General features: G+C 58.2%; 1 protein-coding gene across 4 annotated transcripts; it reads right to left on the bottom strand.

Moving 5' to 3' along the window:
- Positions 1-1,740: 1,740 nt before the first annotated feature.
- NYAP1 (neuronal tyrosine phosphorylated phosphoinositide-3-kinase adaptor 1) lies at positions 1,741-17,743 on the bottom strand. Of its 4 annotated transcripts, none has more exons than XM_039324788.1 (8): positions 17,433-17,743; positions 17,074-17,300; positions 16,447-16,699; positions 6,280-6,572; positions 4,670-5,923; positions 4,119-4,325; positions 3,600-3,709; positions 1,741-2,311 (listed from the first exon to the last, which is right to left on the bottom strand). In XM_039324788.1, exons 3-8 carry the CDS (start codon positions 16,650-16,652, stop codon positions 2,051-2,053), a joined length of 2,331 nt encoding a protein of 776 aa, XP_039180722.1. In that variant the 5' UTR covers positions 16,653-16,699; positions 17,074-17,300; positions 17,433-17,743; the 3' UTR covers positions 1,741-2,050. The 4 variants fall into 4 exon arrangements, with proteins under 4 accessions (XP_039180722.1, XP_039180723.1, XP_039180724.1 ...); XM_039324789.1 differs by having other exon boundaries at positions 17,570-17,743; XM_039324790.1 differs by having other exon boundaries at positions 16,447-16,702; positions 17,074-17,743.
- Positions 17,744-18,372: the final 629 nt, after the last annotated feature.

Here is an 18,372-nt window from a genome sequence, read left to right as displayed (position 1 = left end):
GGGACTCAGGGCGTGGCATGGACCGGGAAGGGCCGTTGGGCGGCTGAAACGATGGAAGACCCTTGATTGGTTTTGCCATCAGCAATGCTAAATAAATGTGGGGGGAGGCTGACCCCCGGCTCCCCCATCCCGTCCCGAGACTGGCTGACTCCCTTACTCAATGCTGGAGTGGGGTGAGACGCGCCTGGAGAAAGGAGGATTTGCCCTGGCCCAGGGGAGGTGTTGAGTGCAGGTACAACAAGCACAGAATGGGGGTTTGGCACAAGTTTAAACCATGGTCTACCCTGTGTTTGACCTGCGAGGAACACCGGAGTTCCCGAGTCCTCCAGAACCCAAAAAGAGGGATCATTTTTTTTTTGTCATGGGTAGAACGGCGTTTCTCAACTTTGGTTAACTTTTAAGACGGGTGGACTTCAACTCCCAGAATTCCATAGCAATGCTGGGGAATTCTGGGAGCTGAAGTCCACCCGTCTTAAAAGTTAACCAAAGTTGAGAAACGCTGTTCCAGCATTAAAAACACAAAATTCCTGCTAAGGACAGAGAATTAACTTACCCACTTCAGTGTGCTTTAACAACCGCAGCATCCTCGCTGCCAAATTGTGAACTGCAACACACTTGTCCGACTTCTTTTAAAAATCAGATCCAACGCCAAACGCACCTTATTTCCATTCAAGCTTTCTACTTTTTTTGAGGGGGGGGGGAGAATCCTGGGTTTTGGCAAACCGGCTCGTAAAAAGTGAAAAAGACTCCACAATTTGCCCGTTTCCAGCCTAGGGAATTAAGAAACCCCTCCCCCTCTAAAAGGGAAGGAACCTTGGTGTGTGTGTCTGTGTGTGTGTGATTTATCCACCAATTGCTTCATCCACCCCCCCATTTCCTTTTCCATCCTTTTTTGACACGTTGGAAAATGGTGTTTTGTAATTTTTGTGGCAGGCGGTGGAAACGGCTGCTGGGCTGGGGAGAGAGTTGATCTGAGGATTTTAGTTTGGCCTAGAATGCTATTTTCACTTAGTGACGGTTCGCAACTTACAACGGATTTGAAAAAAGCAACTTAGGACCGTTTTTCGTTGCAGAACGCCCCACGTTCAAATGATCTAAATTTGGATGCTTGGCAACTGACTCTTACTTATGACGGTATCCCGGGGGGCACCTGGTCCCCTTTTGCGACCGTCCGACAAGCGAAGTCAAAGGGGGAAGTCGGATTCACTTAACAACCGTGTTCCTAATTTAACAACCACAGTGATTCTCTTAACAAGTGTGGCAGGAAAGGTGGTGAAATGGGGCAAAATTCACTGTCTCGCTTAGCAACGGAAATTTTGGGGTCAATTTCGATCGTAAGCCGAGGACTCCCTGTAAACGCCTACTCGGGATGATTCCTCCACTCTTATCTGCAGCTCCACTTTCTTTCTTTCTTTTTCTTTCTTTCTTTCTTTCTTTCTTTCTTTCTTTCTTTCTTTCTCTTTCTTTCTTTCTTTCTTTCTTTCTTTCTTTCTTTCTTTCTTTCTTTCTCTCTTTCTCTTTCTGAGCTTTGGCAGACTGAGAACTCAGCACCACAAGTCGGGAGATCCACACGGCTTCAAACGTGGAAGGCCTTTAACCGGGGGTACCTCCAAAATCGGCACACCCCTCTTTTCCCAGGGGCCTTCTCAGAAGTGGAAGAAAACCCAGGGGTGGGTGGGTGTGGGGGACCCCCTGCCCTCCAGCAGCTTTTGGCCCAGAAGAGGAATCCCCCACACAGAAACCCCCCCAGCCCCTGCCCTGACCCCCCAAGACTGGTCCTGCGGCACCGTTTGCTCGGCATCCATGCTGCGGGGAGGAGCGGGGCTTCCGGTGGGCTGCCGCTGTGCCGGCCTCCGATGCCCAGGCGCCCCCGGCGTAGAGGCGAGGGGCTTCTCCCCCTGCCCTGAAAGAAAGCGTCCTTCCAGCGCCCCCCACCCCGGGATCTCCGGATCATCCCCAGCAGGAGACCAGGCTGCCAGCGGTTGGCTCTGCCACCAGTTCGGCTTGGCCGGCACAAGGCACCAGTTCTCGGGGCTCAGCCCCTGCCCGCTCAGATGGCCGTGTCCCAGAGCACCGTCTGCTGGCGGCGGCAGGGCGGGGTGCCCGACTTGCGGCTCTCCGTGCTCCTCCGCCAGCTGGGCAGGATGGGCATGCTCTCCTGCTTGCAGAGGCTGCGCTCTGGGCGGTGCCGCGCCTTGATCTCCTTGCAGACGCACCGTTTGCGCTCGATCACCTCCAGCAGCTTCCCGTCTCTCTCCTGCGCGCTCTGCAGGGCCTCCGGGGCGGGCAGTGGGGGGGCGTACGGCAAGGCCTGCAAAAACGGGGCGGGGGGGGGTGTTTAGGAGACCAAGTGGCCGGCTCTGCCAGCCCCTTGGTCTTCGCCCCTCTTCCTCTGCTTCAGATCCGGAGAAGCCGGGCACAGGCGCCTCCCTCCCCCACGGGAATCTGGCTGCGGGCACAAGCGGGCACTGCCCAGTTCTGAGACACACAGAAGCTCTGGGTGGGAGCGGGAACCAGCTTGGCCAGCAAAAGCTGCTTTCGGAAAGAAGGGCCTGCCCACCCGAGACGTGGTCCTTCGGCCGAGGGCGGACGGTGCCCCTTCCTTCAGCCTTCCCCCCCTCCCCCCCGGGCACCACTTTAGGCCCGGATTGCTGCTGCTCCGCCTGCGTCTCCCTGAGCCAGGTGGGCAGACCGGATGGGGGCCTTGAGCAAGTCAGTTCTCCTGAGGCCGAGTGTGGCAGAATTGAGGAGGGGGGGGCTGCCTTCCCTCTCTCTGCATGGTGTGTTTCCAGTAGAAGGGGACACTTGTGGCTCAGGCTTCAGATTGGGGGTCCTTGGTGCTCTCCGAATTTGGGGGGGGGTTACAGATGTTTTATGACCCAAGGAGATAACATCAGCAATGCTAGAAGGGAAGAGTGTGCATGGAAAGGAAGGGGGCAAGAAGGGGAGGGGGAAGAGGGCGAACATGGGGTTCTTAGTGCTCTCTGAGCTGGGTGGTTTTCTTGCAGACATTTCATGACCCAACTAGGGAACGTCATCAGTTCTGGAAAGGAGGGTTTGTGGAGAGGAAGGGGAGGGCAGTGGGGTCCCTGGTCTTTCAGAGATTGGTGGTTTCCTTGCAAACGTTTCATGACCGAGCTACAGAACATCATCAGTGCTAGATGACGCTCACCAATTGCCATTATATTAACGACGTTTCCTAGTTGGATAATAAAAAGTCTGCAAGAAAACAACCGAGGTCAGGGAGCAATGACCCCTTAATTGTCCTCCTCCTCTCCCCCCCCCCACAAAGCTCACCCTTTTCTAGCTGGGTCCGGAGATATTTGCAAGAAAACCAAAGGACCCCATCTTCCGTTTCCACCAGGTTGGTTTCCGACATTATTTCCATCCCTCAAATAACGTCCTACCTTCTGCCAGTATTTGGCTTCCCTCTTAAAGTCATGTGGGGACTTTCGACAGTCGTGTGAACTTGCCAAACGTAGGTGAGAAGGCAGGCTGCCCTCTTGGGGCGCCGGGACCAAAACCTCACCTGGGTTTCCCCTTCCAGGAGCCCCTCCTGCCGCCCTCCCCTGCCCTCCCCTGCCCTCCCCCCCACCTACCTGGCTGTCTGGGTCCCTGGGATGGCTGCATAGCCTCTGATTGTGGATCACAGCTTGTCGGACGCCGGAAGTGGAGGCCGAGCGGCCTAGAAGGTACCCACCAGTGAAATCTGGGAAGGGGGGGGTGGAAGGAAGAGACACGTGAGTCCTTTTGCCTCAAGCCCCCCCTCAGCTGCCCCCCCAACAGCCAGGCTGTAATGTGGGGCAGGAAGGATCCGACTCCCCCATAAAGCAGATTTCTCCCAGGCTCTGTCTTCTGCCCGTTGGACAAACAGAGAAACTATTGTGTGTGTGTGTGTGTGTTTGTATTGGTTTGTTCTGTGTGTTTGTGTGTGCATCTGTGTGCTGTTTTGCCTGCTGCCGTCTGCTTTCCCCTGAAGGTCACCGGCCTCTTTGCAGCTGCATGAAGGACGCCTCCTGTAGCCCCAAACAGGCCAGAGACCTATGGGGGGGGGTCTCCTGCCCCTCCCCACTGGCCCGCCAGCCCAAGGAAGCCCCTCCCCCACATGGCTCACTCACCTCCGTTGCGGTGACAGGCAGGAAAGGTCTGGCAGGGGACGGGCAGGTTGGTCCTGCCGCCGGGCATCTTGGCGGCCAGACACTCGAGGGCGGGTGCGCGGACCGGGATGCTGGACTGCGGGTGACTTGGCAGGACTTTCTCGTCCTTCTCCAGTTTGGGCTGAGCACTTTCACTGCCCTCCCACGCCTGGGGGCAGTCTGGGACCTCTGCAAGGGCAGGAAAGGAACGGGCAGAGGGGGGGGGGCATCCATAGAATGCCTGGCTCAGCCCCCCCACCTGTGCCCAGCCCTGGAAAGACGGGGCGCAAGGACAGAATTTCCCTACTCTACATGAACAGATGAACCCCTTGGAGAGTAAATACCCCCAGGTGGGAGGAGACCCCAACCCAGAATTGCCTCCCTTCAGCACCCCCCTCTTCCTGAGCAGCCCGCCCCCCCGATTCATGCTCCAGTCAAGACCAAAGCCCCTTCCCCACCCTGGGCCCAGGCTGTCAGATACACCGCACCCCTTCCCCCTTTCTTGCCCCCCCCGCGCTCTCGCCCAGTCTTACTGTCAGGCTCCTTCCCCTTCCGGACGCCGGTTCTCCTCTGCAGCATCCAGCCAAAGGCCTCCTCCTCACTGGCCGGCCGGCCGCACTCCTCCCCGGCCACCACCTGGTGGATGCTGGCGAACGCCCGGTCCCGCAGCTGAATTTTGACAGCCGAGGACGACTTGGTGCCCAGGCTCTTGTTGCTCTCGTAGGCCGGGGGGCGTTTGAGCCCCACGCAGGGCGCCGGGTAAGTCCAGACCATGCCCAGAGGGGGCGGCTCGGGCAGCGTGCAAATGCGCTGCACCTGTTTGCAAGCGGGCACGGTGGACGGGCGGGCGCACAGCATCCCGTGCAGGACCGAGATCTCCTCCGCCTTCTGCTCGGAGGGCGCCGTGTGAGTCGTGACCTTGACTGCCGAGTAAACCATGGTGTACGAGACCGCTGGCTTGTCTTTCCCGGGCAGCCCGGAGGGGACAGAGGCCACCGGCAGGGCCGGGGTGGGGGGCGGCGGCTTTGCGGAGGGGCAGATCATGCTGTGAGACACGGGCAGATCCTTGTCCGGCTTGCTCTGGCTGGCCGGCTGGGGGGGCAGCGGCGTGGAGTGGCTGCGAGCCCGCCCGGAAGGCGCCAGGGCCGGGTTCTCGCCGCCCCGCTGATGGTGGTGGCTGGGCACCTGGGGGGTCATGGGGGCCGAGGGGGCATCCTTGGCGTGGCACAGGATGGGCAGTTTGGAGCCGTCGGGACCCCTGTACCCCTTCTTCCCCTGGGGGAAGGCCAGCAGAGGGGGGCGGTGCTGCAAAAGGTTGGGGAAGGGGGCTGGGATCTCACACGGGGAGGTCTTGCTGCTTGGCGCCGCCTTGGCGGCCTCCTTCTTGGGGGGTCGATGCCCAGGGGAGGCGAGGGCCCCGTTGGGGCGGGGCTCCCCCCCTTCCTCAGGCAGCGGGTACTTCATTTCTTCGTAAATGGCTTCGCTCTCGTCCGAGTCGTCCTCCGCCGCGGTGACTCCTTGGGAGGGGGGGCCGGGTCCCCGGAAAATGTCCCCCACCATCTCGATGTAGACCGGCTCGTCCTCCTCAGCATCGGAGCCCTTGGCCTGGCCGTGGGACGCGGCACGGCCGTAGCGCTGCAGAGCGCCCCCCGCAGCTGGGCCTGGCAGGCGCCCCGAGTAGGTCTCGTCGAACGACACGGAGAGATGCGTGTTGGGGCTGCGTTTGGGCTTCTGCGGGGGCACCTTGCGGGCGGCCTCTCGGCTTTCCACCCCCGCCTTCTGGCACCCTGGCAGAGAAAGGGAGGAGAGGATGGCAGAAGGCCCCGCGCCACACGCCCAGGGGGCTGTCCCAGAATAACAGCGTAGAATAACGGAGCTGGGAGGGAGCTGGGAGGTCATCTAGTCCAACCCCCTGCTCAGGCAGCAAACCCATCTCAGACCAATGTTTGTCCAATCTCTTCTTAAGAACCTCCAGTGCTCACACGGCCGCATTCTGGACCAGTTGAAGCTCGTGGTTAGTCTTCAAGGGCGGTCCCATGTAGGACCCACGGCAGTAGTCAAGCCACAAGGTGAGCCTCAGAGGCTGCGGGCCAGGCTTCTCTCCAACCCCCCCCCCAGAAAGGCCTCCGAAGCACCTCCTCACCTCCTTTCTTGCTTCCCATCAGCTCCAGGGCACTCCGGGCCTCTGTGCTGAGCTTCGTGCTGGGGTGCCGCTTCGGCTTCGCGGGCGGCTTGCGAGAACCCATCGCCCCGTCCGCAGGGCCGCTGTCCACACTGCCCACAGAGTGGCACGAGAGAGAGCGGGGCGCCATGCTGCTGGCACAAGGGTGCGGGGCGTGCTCCTGGGAGGCTGGCATGGTCATGAACCCCATCCTGAAATGCCGGCGGAAGGAGGCCACGTCGCGCACCTTCCCCACGCCCGTCTCCTTGGTCGATCTGCAGGAGGGGAGAGGAGGGGAGAGGGCACGGGCGCTGAGTGGCCTTGCATCGGGGCTCCATCGTTACGTACCTCCTCGACTTACGACCACAATGGATTAGCCTAAAATTTCTCTTCCTATGTGAGACATTTGTTGACTGAACTTCGCCCCATTTTACGACTTTCCTCGCCTCGGTTGTTAAATGAATCCCTGCAGTTCTTAAGTTAGTAACCTCCGACTCCCCACTGACTTTTGCGTGTCAGAAGGTCTCAAAAGGGGATCACGTGACCCCCTCCCCGGAATGATGTGACCGTCGTAAACACGAGCCAGTTTCCAAGCGTCTGAATTTTGATCACGTGACTGCGGGGGACGCTGCGACGGTTGTTAAGCGAGGCTCTGGTGCCCCTTGGCCAAAATCACAGGAGCTGCTTCACGGGATCCAGAAGCCTCTCGGCTATAATGCCAAAGCCAGTTAATGGGATGGCCAAGAAATCACGTTTGCATCCTGGACTGTCGGTGCTAAACCCGCTTCCTGGCTCCAGGGGTCGCCAATCATGGCAACTTTAAGACGTGTGGGCTTCGATTCTCAGAATAATGTCTGGGGAATTTTCTGGGAGTTGAAGTCCACCAGCCTTCATGTCGCCAAGGTTGGACGCTCTTGTTGTAAACAAACATGGGATCTGTTTGTGCTTCACCGGCAGATCAAGCCTGGATCTCAAGCGGCTTTGAGCACGTCAGTCGGACAAGCAGGGCAGGGAAGCTGGATCGGTGCAATTCCACACTCAAGACCCCCACCATCCGAGCCTAATCCACAGCCTCAGAAACCGTCTCCGTGGCCCCTCGTCCACCTGGCATCCTTGCCAGTGACAGACAGCAGAGAAAGACGCTTTGGCACCTCAGCTTGCAGCTGGCAAGTCCTCGGGAGCAAGAATGGCGGGCCAAGTGCCCCTCCTGTCCCCCCCTCCTGTCCCCCAGCCCCGTCTCTCCTCGCACCCTGGCAGACGCTGCTGGGCAAGGGAAGAAGTCTCCACTGTTCCCTGCTCCGGAGACAGCGGGCCTTGCCAAGCAGTCTGGCACCCCCCACACCCGTCGGAGCTGGGTGGGGGCCCAGCCCAGGCAAGGAAGGTCTTGGCCATTCCCATGGAGACTCCTACACCCTTGGGTCAGGCCCGGAAGAGGCTAGAGAAAGAGGAAGGGGCTGCACAGGGTCAGCTCCTGGGCAGACCCCTCTTTTGGGCCGCCGAACCTGCCCAAACCACCCGATTCCCTGGCCCGATTCACGCAAGACACGAAACTGGGTTAATACGACACGAGGGCCGCATTCCAGACCTACACAGTGCCCAAACAGCCACAAAACGTTCCGGCTTAGTGCGATGCAAAGTCACCCCCTAGCAGGCAACCTCGGCTCTTTTATGACTCGTGGACTTCAACCCCCAGAATTCCTGAGCCAGCTATGCTGGCTCAGGAATTCTGGGAGTTGAAGTCCACGAGTCATAAAAGAGCCGAGGTTGCCTACCCTGGCGACATCTTAAGGCAGCTTCCTCGTCTTGTACCAGTGCAGACCCTGAGAAGAAGCAGCCCACCAGAGACTCTTCCAGCAAGAGGCCCCAGACAGTGGCGTTTGGGCCGGCTTTCTCCCCCCCACCAGGCCAGGCCACGCAAGGCCCCTTCCCTTCTCTCAGCATCCATGCCGGAAGAGCCCTTTCCTTCCCCTGCCCCTCCCCGCCCCTCCCAGCTGGCAGGTTTGGAAATCGCTCCCGTTCCCCACCCCCTCCCCAGGTTTTATTCGCAGGAGTGAAGGGTCCTGGGTACCAAAAGCATGAGGATGCAGCAGGATGCTGGCTGATGGCCCAGCCGTTTCCATGGAAACTGTGTCTGGGTGACCTGCAGGAGCCAGCAACATCAGCCTGCTGGCGCCTTAACCCCTTGCAAGCTGCCAGCTAGGAAGGGAGGGGGGGGACACACAAGAGGGGAGACCGAGGGGCTCATGTTCCTTCGGGCGCCCCCAGGCCACCTCCCCCTTGGAAAGCACCCCACAAACCGAAGACACAACAAACACGCAACAATGAAGCCCCATTCTCTCTCAATCTCGGTAACTTTAAGACAGCTGGACTTCAACTCCCAGAATTCCCCACCAGCACAGGTCTGAACTGAAAGTACAAAGGGGGGGGGCTTGCTCCCAGCGTGGTTGGCACAGGAGAAGCTGCCCCGAGGCCCCAAACCCACCATTGGCACCCCACACACGTTAAACCACTGGCACCCAACACCTGATGGGCATCTTCCCCCGTGAGCCCCCATCCCCTTGCCCCCTGGGCCCTCAAACACCCCTTGCTCCAAGGCTTGGTGGAAAGTGTCTGGAAGTCGATGGAGGGCCTGGTGCTTTGGGTCTTCCACCCACCCCCAAAGGACAGACCCACAAGGAGGCCCCTAGGAACAATTCCAGTTGGCCAGGGAGTCTATCCTGCTGGTCAAGAGCCTTTGGAGTAAAGACCCCCCCCTTGACCTCCGAGTGGGCTTTCCAGTTGCAAGCACCCGGGGGTCTCGACCCACAGACAGGGCCCCACGTTCTGCAGGAGGGCAGCTGGGAAAGCTGCAAAGGATCGCCAGTCGGAAGCTGAGTTGCTGATTACTATCCCTTCCCTGACCCAACTCAAGCCATCCATATTTAGAGGTTGGGTAGTCCTCTAATGGGGATGGCTTACACTTGGCAAATTTAAGATGGGTGGACTTCAACTCCCAGAATTCCCCAGCCAGCCTCGAGCACCTTCAGTCCAGCTTGAGTCGGTCAAGATCGAAATGCTGGCAGTGGGCAGAGTTAGCCTGCAATACTGCTTTCCCACCACAGCTCTTTAGTTGATTCATCTTTAATTGGCTGATCCTGCTACGACTTGCTACCCTTTCGGATCACTTCCCAGCATTTGATTCTATGACTTAACCCAATGGTTCTCAACCTTTTTAATGCCGCGACCCCCCAACCGGTCGTAAGTCGAGGACTACTCAACCGGTCGTAAGTCGAGGACTACTCAACTGGTGCAGCACCGTTTGCAGAATGGGACTTTTGGCGGGCTCAGCAGGGCAGAGACAGCCGGGACAATTCCTATTGGCTTTGGAAAGCCAATAGAATTAGACTCTATTTAAGAAAATCTATTCTATTGGCTTTCAAAAGCTAGTAGAATAAAAGGGAGTAGCACAGCTAAGGAAGGGGGGGGGGAAATGGCGGACTGCGTTGTTTGGCGACCCCCGTGAAATGGTCGTTCGACCCCAAATGGGCTCCCGACCCACAGGTTGAGAACCACTGCCTTAACCTATGACTGGTGAAAGGAACTGACCACCAGCCCTGTCTTCACAATACATGACGCCCAGATGACCACAGGCTGATGAGGCCACCCCTTCCATGACTCAATCGACTTCCTTAGGCTCAGCACCGGATCCACATTGCTACACACACACACACACACACACACACCGTTATGACACCACGAGGCCCATTTCAACCCAAGACCCCTAGAGCCACTTCTTGCCGAACCCTCGGAGGATTACAAAGTGTCAAGCTGCGTTCACACAAAACTAACCCAGCCAGGCTAAGGATTCCCACCAGAGGCCGAAATCCCTTCCGGCCAATTTCCAGGTGGCCTTCACCTATTAGTAATAGTAGTAAAGTTGGAAGGGACCTTGGAGGTCATCTAGTCCAACCCCCTGCTCAGGCAGGAAACTCTACACCATTTTGGACAAATGGCTGTCCAGTCTCTTCTTAAAAACTTCCAGTGTTGGCGCATTCACCGCTTCTGGAGGCAGGTTGTTCCACTGGTTAATTGTTCTCACTGTCAGGAAGTTTCTCCTTAGTTCGAGGTTGCTTCTCTCCTTGATTGGTTTCCATCCGTTGCTTCTTGTCCTGCCTTCAGGTGCTTTGGAAAATAGCTTAATTCCCTCTTCTTTATGGCAGCCCCTGAGATACTGGAACACTGCTATCATGTCCCCCCTTGTCCTTCTCTTCGTTAAACTAGACATCCCCAATTCTAGCAACCGTTCCTTATATGTTTTAGCCTCCAGTCCCCTAATCATCATCACCTGTTGGATGTCATCCTGAAACTAGACCGCTGCAGCCAACCGGGGGCCTCTATGCACCTGGGGGCCTTGCTTTTGATCACCTTTCGTTGCCCTGTTGCTTCAAACCATGATGGCTTGTTGGCTTTTGGAAAGCTTTTGTAATGCCCGGCTGAAGAGTCGAAGGTAGAACAACAGAATAACAGAGCTGGGAAGGCAGAGTTGCAGTTTTGCTCCAACGCAGAGAAGGTGAAACGCCTGACAGAACCCCAGAGTGGGAAGGGAGCTCGCTGGCCATCTAGTCCAACCCCCTGCTCAAAGAGGAGACCCTCCACCATTCCAGACCAATGGTGGTCTAATCTCCTCTTGAAAGCCACCAGTGACGGAGCAGCCACAACGTCTGGAGGCAAGTCGTTCCACTGGTTAATCGTTCTCACTGTCCAGAAGTTTCTCCTAACCTCCAGGTTGCTTCTCTCCTCGACTGGTGAGGGGGCCCACTGCCTCAAGGACCCTCTAAGTGGCTCCAACCTGCCTCGCCGCTAGAGGCGGCGGCTGTTCCCAAGACATCCTTGGTGTTATCTGAGCTTTTGTTGTTTCCTTGCGGACGTTTCGTGACCCAGTTAAGGAACACCACCCCTGCCAGCAGGGTGTGGGGCTTGCTCTCAGCTGCTGTTTATTTTATTTATTTATTTTATTTATGAGACTTATATACCGCTTTAAGTGCAAGCACTCTCTAAGCGGTGTATACCAGTAAGCAATGTATATATATATTTACATTGCCCCCAACAATCTGGGTCCTCCTTTTACCTACCCCGGAAGGATGGAAGGCTGAGCCGGTGAGATTTGAACTGCTGACCTGCTGAACACAGTCAGCTAAAGTGGCCTGCAGTACTTGCACCCTAACTGCTGCGCCACCTCAGTGCTGGTTGTGGGGTTGTGGCCCTGGGGGGGGGGGTGTTGTCTGCTTGGGCTGTTTACTTTTGCCCTGCTTTACTTCTGGATTGTTGGTCTAACCTGGGAGTTCATCTCTGCTCACCTGGGGGTGGGTTGCTGGTGGGGGAGGGGCTTTGACCTTCTGGGTCCCTTTGGGGCTTGTTGATTACCTCTTCTGCATAGTTGGTAGATATTGTGTCTGGGTGTCTGTTGATGGCTGATTTAGCCAGAGTGCCAACACGTGGGTCGTAACCCCATCCCCTACCAGCACTGATGACGTGCCCTAGCTGGGTCATGAAACGTCTGCAAGAAAAGAACCCAGCTCAGAGACCACCAAGAACCCCTCCTACTCTTTTCTAGCACTGATGATGTTACCTAGTTGGGCCATGAAACGTCTGCAAAGAAACTGTCAAGCTGAGAGAGCACCAAGGACCCCACAGTTGTTGTTTCTTCTTCTTCTTCTTCTTCTTCTTCTACTTCTTCTTCTACTTCTTCTTCCACCTCCTCCTCCTCCTTCTCTTCACAAACCCCCCCTCCCTTCTAACACTGACAATGTTACCTAGTTGGGTCATGAAAGGTCTGTGAGAAAAACGGCCAAGCTCAGAGGCCCCTCATCTCAATCCTGAGTTACAAATATTCTCCTTTATCGGTTCCTACTACGACAGTCCAGGCAGAAGCCGGCCCCTCTATCTGCCCAGCCCTGTGGCAGAAGGAACATTTTGCAGCTGAAGCCCTTAAGAGCAGCCCCCCCACCCTCCCCCCCCCCGCGTCTTCAGCAAGCATACATCCCAGCAGTTCCCCGAGAAGCAAAATGGCAGAAAAGCCTTTGACAAATTGCACAATTCATCAAGGTCCTACCTGGGGTTAAGCCTCTCCGCTCCCCCCCCCCATTTTAGAAGCGCTTTGTTCAGATCAACCCAGATTGTGTGGAAAATAAAATAATTGCTTAAAGGCTAACTGCAGAAAGCCTTTTCCCCCAGAACTGGCCAGCTTCTGAGGCTCCTGTTCTCGCCTCTTCTGCCAGCCCACCTCTCCAAAGGCCCCAAGGCCCCGGGGAAGTTACCATCTCGGGGTGCTTCTTAAGGGGCCCCACGCGGAGACACTCTGGGGGAGGAAAGGGGTAAAGGGAAGGGGGCTGGGTGAGCAGGGCAGGGCCCCACCAAGGAGGAGCCCCGTCTGTGCCTCTCCGGAGTCAATTCATTCCTCCAGGGCAGGGGTGGGCAACCTGGGCTCTTTTAGGACTTCTGGACTTCAACTCCCAGAATTCCTGAGCCAGCATGGGGGAACTATGACCCCCTTTAGGAGTCGTGGACTTCAACTCCCAGAATTCCTGAGCCAGCATGGGGGAAACTTTGGCCCCCTTGATGACTTCTGAACTTCAACTCCCAGAATTCCTGAGGCAGCCATGCTGAGGGGAAAGGGAGAGGTTTCCAAGCTGAGCCATGCTGGCTCAGGAATTCTGGGAGTTGAAGTCTACCAGTCATGAAGGGGGCCAAAGTTTCCCCCATGCTGGCTCAGGAATTCTGGGAGTTGAAGCCCACGAGTCATGAAGGGGCCATATTTTCCTCACGCTGGCTTAGGAATTCTGGGAGTTGAAGTCCACTAGTCATCAAGGGAGCCATAGTTCCCCCACACTGGCTCAGGAATTCTGGGAGTTGAAGTCCAGAAGTCATAAAAGAGCCCAGGTTGCCCACCCCTGCCCCAGGGACTGTCAGAAGGGGGGCTGCCTGTGGTACAATCTATTCTCGACTTACAACAGTTCATTTAGTGACCGTTCAAAGTTACAACATCACTGAAAAAAGTGAATTAGGACCTTTTTTCACACTTACAGCTGTCGCAGCCTCCCCAGGGCCACGTGATCAAAACTCGGACAGCCGGCAACTGAGTCACATTTATGACGGTCGCCGTGTCCCGGGGGGGGGGATCACGTGTTCCCCTTTTGCGGTCTTCCAACAAGCAAAATCAAGGGGGAAGCCAGGTTCACTTAACGGCCGTGTTACCGACTTATCAACTGTGGCAAGAAAGGTCGTAAAATGGGACAAAACTCACTTAACAAATGTCTCACTTACCAACATAAATTTGGGGGCTCAATTGTGGTCGTTAGCCGAGGACCACCTGGGCTTTGTTTCAGGCCCTCAAAGACAGGTGAGGCCACCTTATCCCTTCCCAAAAGCCTCCGTAATGTTTTTCCCCAGAGAGAGACAGAGAGAGAGAGAGAGAGAGAGAGAGAAAGAAAGAGAGAGAGAGAGAAGAAAAAAAGGGGGGAACATAACTATTCTAACCCAAAGCCCCCCCTAACTTCTAGGATGGCATGAAGGGAGGGGAGACAGTTCCAAGCGGGCACAAAGAGACAGAAAGAGAAGCGCAGGGCTTTGCTGACCAGGTCAGCTGCAGACTGACCTCCACACACATCCCCAAAGAGAGTGACTTTGGCAGGCCATCTGGGCAGGTTGGTGAATTCACAAGTGGGCTGAGCCTCCCCCCGCCCCCCCCTCTTTGCAAACAGAGCCCACAGCGGGGGCTTCAACACAGGCCTCGCCCCCCACCCTTTTGTGATCCTTACCGCTCCAAAACAGGCCATTCATTTCAAAGATCCTGGGGTAAACACATGTCCATCATTTAACAAAAATTAAAAGTATATACATCTCTCTCTCTCATCTATCATCTCCATATCCATCTATCTATCCATCTATCCATCTATCCACGTATCCATTATCTGCCTGCCTGCATCTATCTATCTATCTATCTATCTATCTATCTATCTATCTATCTATCTATCTATCTATCTATCTATCTATCTACCTACCTACCTACCTACCTACCTACCTACCTACCTATCTATCTCTCTGTGTGTATGTGTGTATGTATATATATATACATAATGGCCACCTAATGAGAAGGAAGATGAGAAGGAAGGATTCACTGGAGAAGAGCCTAATGCTGGGAAAGATTGAGGGCAATAGAAGAAGGGGACGACAGAGAATGAGATGGCTGGATGGAGTCACTGAAGCAGTAGGTGTGAATTTAAATGGACTCCAGAAGATGGTAGAGGACAGGAAGACCTGGAGGAATGTTGTCCATGGGATCGCGATGGGTCGGACACGACTTCGCAATTAACAAACAAACAAACATATATGTACTTGCTCCTTGAAGCACAAAGCTGAAAGCACCAGCCTGAAGATGACGAATGGGACTTTGTCGAAACGTCGCCAAGACACTTCCAATTTTACGCGGGAGAAAACCCGAACAACCAAAGACCTACATATGTACCAGTTTATATACATGGGTGTATATTTACGTATGTGTGTGTGTGCACACACACACACAAAACACTAAATAAGTAAGCAAGCAAGTAAATAAGAAACCAAAAAACAAACTCAACAGACAGTGAAGGGACCATTGGCTGTTTTTCTGCCATGCGTTTCCTACGTTTCTACCCTGGTCCGACGCAGTTTATCCCAAGCAAGAAAGATATACGCAAGCCGACAAGCCCAAACCGTGACCCACAACCAAGAGGAGATTTGGGTTTCTCTGCTGCAAAGACCACAATCCACAGCCCATTGCCCACAGCAGAGCCCCACTCCTTAAGACGGACAGCAGAACTCAGATAACCAGGAGAATCACGCGGGACGTGGACTTCAGCGTACACCGGCTGAGGCACCATAATAAGCCTGGCAGGAAATCGGTTGCAAATCCATTCAAAATCAGAATTTACAACCAGGTGCCCGTTTGTCACTCACTCAATGAAAAACCAAAATGTTCTAAATTGCCACAATACGCTCGGCTTTCCAAAAGAGCCGTTCTCACATTACAGCAGGGGTGTCCAACCTTGCCCACTTTAAGACTTGTGGACTTCAACTCCCAGAATTCCCCAGCCAGCATTGCTGGCTGGGGAATTCTGGGAGTTGAAGTCCACAAGTCTTAAAGTGGGCAAGGTTGGGGACATTTGCATTACAGGATCAAACCACGATAGGAGCATCACAGCTACACCTTCGCTGAAGACAACGGGCCCTTCCAAATCAGCAGAAAGGATTAACCTGGTTAATTGTCCTCAGCAAGCCATCAACCCAGGCCCCTCATCTATGCTAGAGGCGGACAACAACTTTAGGACCTGTGGACTTGCGGGGGGCTCAGGGATTTTGGGAGTCGAGGTCCACAGCTGGTGAAGTTGCTGCAGTTGTTCGCCCCTGATCTGTGTGCAGTGCAAATTGTGGCAGAAAACCCATAAAGCAAAGAAACGGCATCACAAACAACAGTCCTTGTGATCAAATAAGACCTTCCTTTATTCTGCCAGAGACGGACCTATTCCCGGTTTATTCTGGGCATTCATTCCGGTAAGTTACACTGAGTTTTTTCCCCAATACTTTTGACTTGGCCCCGATCCCCTCCTTACGCACACAAAAGCAGCCAAACCAGATTTGGGGCAAATCTCTCACCCTACAGGGCTCTGGAAGGGCTACTCAGACCCACGGAGGTGTCAATGATATTCAGACCCCTTTGAAAAGCTGGCCCCCTCCCCAGTTTTGGTTAACACGCCTGCAGAGTTGAATGCTCTACACAGCAAAGCATCCCTCGACCCGGAGATGGGGGTGGGCCCCTACAGGGAGGCCCTCGGACACGGGTGGGCTCCCTGGGCAGTTTGTGGGCTAACGGAAGAACAGGCTAAGGGCCAAGACGGGCCAGGACCCAATCCACCAGGGGGCTGAAACAGCACAGGGCCCAGCTGACGGGGTGCTTGGGAAGAGCCCCCTCCTTTCTCCCAGGAAGGGGGTCCCTTCCTGCATTCGGGACCCCTCCCCAGGTTCTGCATCGCCCACCCCGTCCGGAGCCCCTTCCCCTCCCTCGCCTGCACAGGGGGAGGGGACGGGGGGGGGCGTTTCTTCCTTCCCCACCCAGCCCCGGAGGGGAGCGCTCACCCCCGCTTGGACTCCTCGCCCTTGGCCTCCGGCGGCTGCTTCCACTCCACCTTGCCGCTCTTCCGGTGGAGGAGGTTCATGTCGCTCCGCAGCCGCAGCTCCTGGGGGCGGCAGGTCTGGCTCAGCGCCCCGTAGCACCAGCGGCCCCGCGCCTCGATGAACTGCAGGAAGGCGGAGATCAGGGCTTCGTGGGGGCTGGCATTCATCTTCCGCGGGCCGGCGAAAGGCGGGCCGGGGGCGCCCGGAGGGGGCGCTGCTGCGGGAAAGAGGCCGCCTTAGCAAGAGAGGCGCGAGGAACCAGGCCGCCTCTGAGCCCGTGCAGAGCGCCGGGCCTTCCCCACCCGGAGCACCCAGCCACCTTGCGGTCGACCCGATTCCGAAGAAAACAAGGGGGGCGCGGGGAGAGGGGCTAGGGACGGCCTCCCCCCCCACCCTGCTGGGCCCAGCCGGAGCAAAGGGGGCCCCGGGTGGCTCCAGACGGGCCGGGATGGGCCGTTTCCACCCCCGGGAGGAGCCGGGCGGGGCGCAAGCAAGCAAGCAGGGCCGGCAGGGACGCAGCCCCGGCTCCTCCGCGCCGCCGGATCCCGCCGGGCAGCCGCGCGCGTTCCATCTCCCGCCGCCACCTACCTGCTGGGCGGAGAGCTATCTGGGGGAGCAGGCGGGGCGGGGTCCGGGGGGCATCGCTCCGCCGCCGCTGCCGCCCTGCTTCTCCTGCCGGCCGCGGCTCCGCTCAGTCGCCCGCCATCCTGGCCGCCGCCCGGGCGAGGAGGATGCCGGCCGCGGGCTCAGGGGGGCCGCCCCTGCATGGCGCCGGGAGCGATGGGCCTGCGGGAAGGGCGCGGTCCCGGCCGGGGCTGCGGGGAGAGGAGGGCTGAGCACGCGGCGCCTGACCCCGCCCGCCCAGCCCGTCCGCCCGCCGCTGCACCGGAGCCGCCCGCCAAGCGCCGCCTTCGCGGCCCGCGCAGCCCGCCGCTCCGGAGAGGCACCTGCTCTGCGCCGCCGCCCCTGCCGTTGCTCCGGCGACGCTGCCGGGCGGGGCCGGGCGCTGGTCCTCGGCGGCGGCGTTGACGCCGGAGGGACCCCCGAGCCGGACGCCGCCGCTGCTGCCGCCGCCGCCGCTCACCTGGCCTCGGGCTGCTCCGCGCGCGGCTTCCTCGGGCTGACGCAGCGTCTCGGCGCGCCTCCCCCACCCGGGAGCGCGGGCGCAGCGCGGGGGGAGGGGAGCCCCCCGCCCGCCGTGGGGGACGGGAGGAGGCCGCGCCGCCCTCCCCCGCCCGCTCAGCCCCGAGCCCGGCCCGGCCCGGAGCCTGTCGGCGGCCGGGAAGGGGGGAGCCCCCGCCTCGTCTGCAGCGGCGGAGGAGGGCGGCGCGGCGAGGCCCTTCCCGCCGTCCCCGACCCCGGCCGGAGGGGCGCCGCGGGAGGCGCCGCGGGAGCGCAGCCATGGCCGGAGGCGAGCAGCCGGGGCTCCCCTGCCCGAGGGAGGCGCGGCCTGGCCCCGCGATGGCCTCTCCCCCTCCCTTCCCTCCGGGGGGGCGGGCTGCGGGACCAGGCGGGAGGGCGCTCCTTGCCGGCGCGCCTTCCCCACGCTGGCGCCCGCCCGCCCGGCTCCTGCCCTCCAGGCAGCGGCGCCCGGGCCGAGCGGGGCCGCCGCCGCCGCCGTCCTTGCCGTGCCTTGGACCGGAGACGAGCCGGCGGGGCGCGCACGGAGGGGCCGCCCGCTCCACGGAGCCTCCTCGGGGTCACCTCGGGGACGCCGGGCTGCTGCGCTGCCGCTGAGACGCCGGGGCCGCCGCTGCCCTCGGAGATGCTGCCCGGCCCGCCCGGTGAGAACGGCTGCGCCGCCGCGGCTTCACGCCGGCTCCGAGCGAGGCCCGGCTCTGCACGCGGGAGCCCGGGGGGGGGTCCCGGTTCGCTCGCCGCACTTGC

The sequence above is a fragment of the Crotalus tigris genome, unplaced genomic scaffold, assembly GCF_016545835.1.
Source record: "Crotalus tigris isolate CLP2741 ecotype Arizona unplaced genomic scaffold, ASM1654583v1 scf7180000024309.744930, whole genome shotgun sequence".
Lineage (NCBI taxonomy): Eukaryota > Metazoa > Chordata > Lepidosauria > Squamata > Viperidae > Crotalus > Crotalus tigris.
The sequence above is the reverse complement of the archived record's forward strand: the minus strand, read 5'-3'. Positions and strand labels throughout refer to the sequence as shown.